This window comes from Prunus mume, linkage group LG2 (genome assembly GCF_029339155.1).
Source record: "Prunus mume cultivar Tortuosa linkage group LG2, ASM2933915v1, whole genome shotgun sequence".
NCBI classification, from domain to species: domain Eukaryota; kingdom Viridiplantae; phylum Streptophyta; class Magnoliopsida; order Rosales; family Rosaceae; genus Prunus; species Prunus mume.
The window spans coordinates 5,049,438-5,053,560 of NC_142699.1; the positions used below are offsets into that span (position 1 = coordinate 5,049,438).

The 4,123-nt window shown below is 39.6% G+C and overlaps 1 protein-coding gene across 1 annotated transcript; it reads left to right on the plus strand.

Moving 5' to 3' along the window:
• Positions 1 to 295: 295 nt before the first annotated feature.
• On the plus strand, positions 296 to 1,802 carry LOC103319603 (zinc-finger homeodomain protein 2). The gene has a single exon (XM_008221160.3). It carries the CDS (start codon positions 673 to 675, stop codon positions 1,519 to 1,521), a length of 849 nt encoding a protein of 282 aa, XP_008219382.2. The 5' UTR covers positions 296 to 672; the 3' UTR covers positions 1,522 to 1,802.
• Positions 1,803 to 4,123: the final 2,321 nt, after the last annotated feature.

Consider the following 4,123-nt stretch of genomic DNA (forward strand, 5'->3'; position numbering starts at 1 on the left):
TGAGAAAATGATTCCCAATCTCACTTTTACCACAAAGAAAAAAGGAAACAAAACACAACAAAGTAGTGTTTCCACATAAAAGGAAAACAAGAAACAAGAACCAAAGTGCATGCCATTATGCAATTAGCAAGAAATGCCAAGAAGAAAGTTAGAAGCAAAGCACCAAAACAAGTAGAGATTTCAAAAATTAACCCTAGTTAAGTATTAGGGATAAAAAAAAAATGAAAAAAATATTGAAGTAAATGAAAGAGAGAGGTTTAGAGTAAGATATGCATAGAGGGGAATTGATGGCCACAATTCTCCACCCCTCTCTTATCTTCTCCTCCCTGAGAAACTTTAAAAATTAAAAAAGTATTACCCATTACAAAACAAACAAAAAAAACCCAAAAATAAAAATAAAAATTAACAGTTTAAGATTTAAATATTACTATTACACAACACAAACCAACACTTGGATGTAATACGAACAAACATTTAGCACTTAGTCATTTACAAATGTCCATCTCCAGTGGAAGAAGCTTTTTGCTGTTGATCGTCTTCATAATCCGTTTCTTGGGCTCTTCAGCAACCATGTAGATCTTCACCTCTTCATTTCCTCACCAAACAATCAAAGAAATCGAGAGAGAGAGAGAGAGAGAGAGAGAGAGAGAGAGAGAGAGAGAGACAGACAGAATGGAATTTGAGGAGCACGAAGAGCACGAGGAGGAGATGGAGATGGAGATGCAGGCGGCGCCCCCAGGTTACGACTCGGCTGCGGCGAGTTCTAGGGCCAAAATGGGGCCCGCCCGTGAGGGCACCGTCTCCACCGCAAGAAAGAGGGGGCCCACCGCCACCGCGGCAATCACCAACACCACCACCACCCTCACCACCATGGTCAGGTACAGAGAATGCCTCAAGAATCACGCCGTCAGCATCGGTGGTCACGCCGTCGACGGCTGCTGTGAGTTCCTGGCTGCCGGGGAAGAGGGAACAATGGACGCGCTCATATGCGCCGCCTGCAACTGCCATCGCAACTTCCACCGCAAGGAGCCCGAGGGCGAGCTGATTCATCACCACCAGGGTGTTACTACGGGGCCCTACCACCAGAGCGGTGGGTCCCACCACCACCTCCTTCAGCACCAATTTTCTTCGGGCTTCTATCGCCCACCGCCACCTCCATCTGGCTACCTGATCACCTCTCCGCACGCAAGGCCCACTATGACCTTGCCTGCGGCATCAGGCGGTGGCGGTGGGTCTCATAGTAGGGAGGATGGTGAGGATGTCTCAAACCCCAGCTCAAGCGGCGGTGGCGGTGGAGGAGGAGGAGGATTTGGGATAAATAAGAAGAGGCACCGGACCAAGTTCACGCAGGAGCAGAAGGAAAAGATGCTGGAGTTTGCGGAGAAAGTTGGGTGGAGGATTCAGAAGCATGACGAGGCAGCGGTGGAGGAGTTTTGTGGAGAGACTGGAGTGAAGCGACAGGTTCTCAAGGTTTGGATGCACAACAACAAGCACACCCTCGGTAAGAAATTAGGGCCTTAAGTTAATTGATTAACCATTTTAATTTCATTTAATAGCTAATTAGCTAGCTTAGCTAGCTACCTAGCTAGCTCAGAAGAGTGTTGCAGTGTATGTTGAGTTTACCCAGTTAGATTATCATCACCCATTCATGCATGTACGTAAGAAAGAGGGCCTCCTTGCAAATTTATTGTGTGAATGGTTTTCCTTAATTTAGTGTTAATTCATGGTAATTTTAGTAGCTAGCTTAGCTAGGGTTTCATCGCCAGGTTCTAAAACTTTAATTAATTAAATCTTCTTCTTCAGTGTTTTTGCTAATTAATCTCTGGCTCTGGTTCTAATCTTAAGGTTAATCATGGTGTTCTTAATTGGGAATTTTGGTTAAGCATCTTCTTTCTTTGTTGCACATTGCCCTAAAAACCCAAAACAGCTCGGCCATTTTATTCCATGGAAGTGTAACTTTTCTCCTTTTCTTCTTTTGGTGAAACAAAAAGGAAAACCAACATAAAGGGTAAGCTTAATTATGCTAAGATAACCTAAATTGGGTTGTGATTAGTTCGCATTACCAGGAAGCAGAGAATTCCAAAAACTCCAATCGAAACCTGTAATTTTTGGCATGCAAAGCAAACCTGAAACCTGCTATTTTTGTATTGTTTATTAATTTCTTTTGGATTAGTTCTGAGTTTTGGGTTTCGGACGTTCATCCACATTTGTCATCTTATCCTTATTTGCTTCCATGATCACCGCCTTAGCTTTACTCTCTCTTTATCTTTTCTCTCTCATATTAATTTGGCTCAACCTCCATATTGCATTAATCTCTGGACACATCCAGCATGAAACTGAAGAAGCTGATCAAATTCACCGATTTTTGAGCTTAACGGACACATGTGATCTCATCAGATGAGAGCATCTATTTACAGCGGGGTGTACTGGATTGGTTTAATAAATTTGTTCTTTTCTTTCTTAGAAAAAACATTTTTTTGGATTTTTTTCTTTCTCGAAAAGCATTATGCATGCGTTAACGACACGTAGCATGCATGCCGATATCACGCTGTAAGTTCACACAAATTATAACACGTATATTGAATTTTGAAATTAGTCAAACTGCTCTCGTTTACATAAATTATAACACGTATATTAGATTTTAAAATTAATCCAACTGCTCTCGTTCACACAAATTATAACACGTATATTGAATTATGAAACTAGTCAGGTTGCTCTCGTTTTCTTAATCCATTCAGCTTGTGTTTCATCTTCTTATGCTGGTTTATTTCTTCTTTTACTTTGGTGTTATATTTACATTTATTGTTTTTTTTTTTATAAACAACTTAAATAATGAGAAATTAACTTCATATTAATGCAGTTAATTATCAAAATTTCTTGTTTTACATATGCACTAATTTGGACTATATGGGGAACTCTGTGTTCATCTTTTGGTGTGCTCTGATAATTTAACGTTCTTCCACTAAAAAAAAAGTGACAACAGTTACCATTATTTGATGACATTTGGTGATTAAAGGCTTTAGTCACCAAAAATGCCTTTTGTAGTGTTCTGAGCCATAAACCTAGAAAAGGGTTTAACAAGTAGTTGAGTATGTCCTTAGGATTATAGTCAATTGAAGAAAATGCCCCATAAATTGTTGGGGGAGGCCAATATGTATTTAGGTTGATCTCTTGGAACAATTTTTTTCCGTTATTTGGTTAATTACTTGGAACAATTTTAATCGATGTTTGTGACGAGCGAGGCTCAGCTGCGTATGGAGCATATGATCAATGGATGAATTTGATATTTTTGAGTAATCTTTGATTAATTTTAGCAATTCAATGTCAAGTCCCCAATTAATTTCTTTCACGCTAATCAAAAAAGGAAATTAAGTTGCATGAACAGGTACGCTGCTAAGAGTTCAAGACAACCTACTTAGACCTCCAAAACACCAAAATAATGGGTTGCTAGATAGTTTGACTCTACAAAGTTCTTCTGTTGGAGAGTTCTTGTCAGCTTGAAAATTTTGGGGTTAGGAATCGGGTCCTTGATCTCTTAGAAATAACAGGTGTGAAATGAATAAATGTGATCGAGAAACACAAAAGTAAACCAATCACAAAGAAGATTCACTCGTATGAGCTACGCCACTGAGTTACTATGAGATTCTGACTACAGAATAAGAAGGAGAAACAATTACAAGCACTTAGGTGTTTTTTTCATAGTTACTTCTAATTAGGGTTCGCAAGATTACCAAAACAACTCCTAGCACACCTTCTCTCGGAGCATCCTGCCTGGTCAGTTTAGACTATAACTTTCCCATGGAATCATTAATTCCTCAGTTATGAGAGGCCTCGATATGTTCATCTAAAATAACCTTCAGAGATTCAGCTTCTCTTCAATGTCACTCAACACGTTTGTAGGTTCACCAAACCACCCATGGTCATCTTCAATTAAACAACCGCGTAATCGTCAATTTGTGACCTCCATAGCACAAAGTCTATCAACAAACTTGTCTACTCTCTTCTCAAGGTCGTCTACGTTCATCATTCAACTTGAGTTTAAAGTTCTAATACCAGTTGTTAGGAAACATGTCTACTCTCTTTTCAATGTTAGATGTTAATATGGCATCACATGTTTAAATCG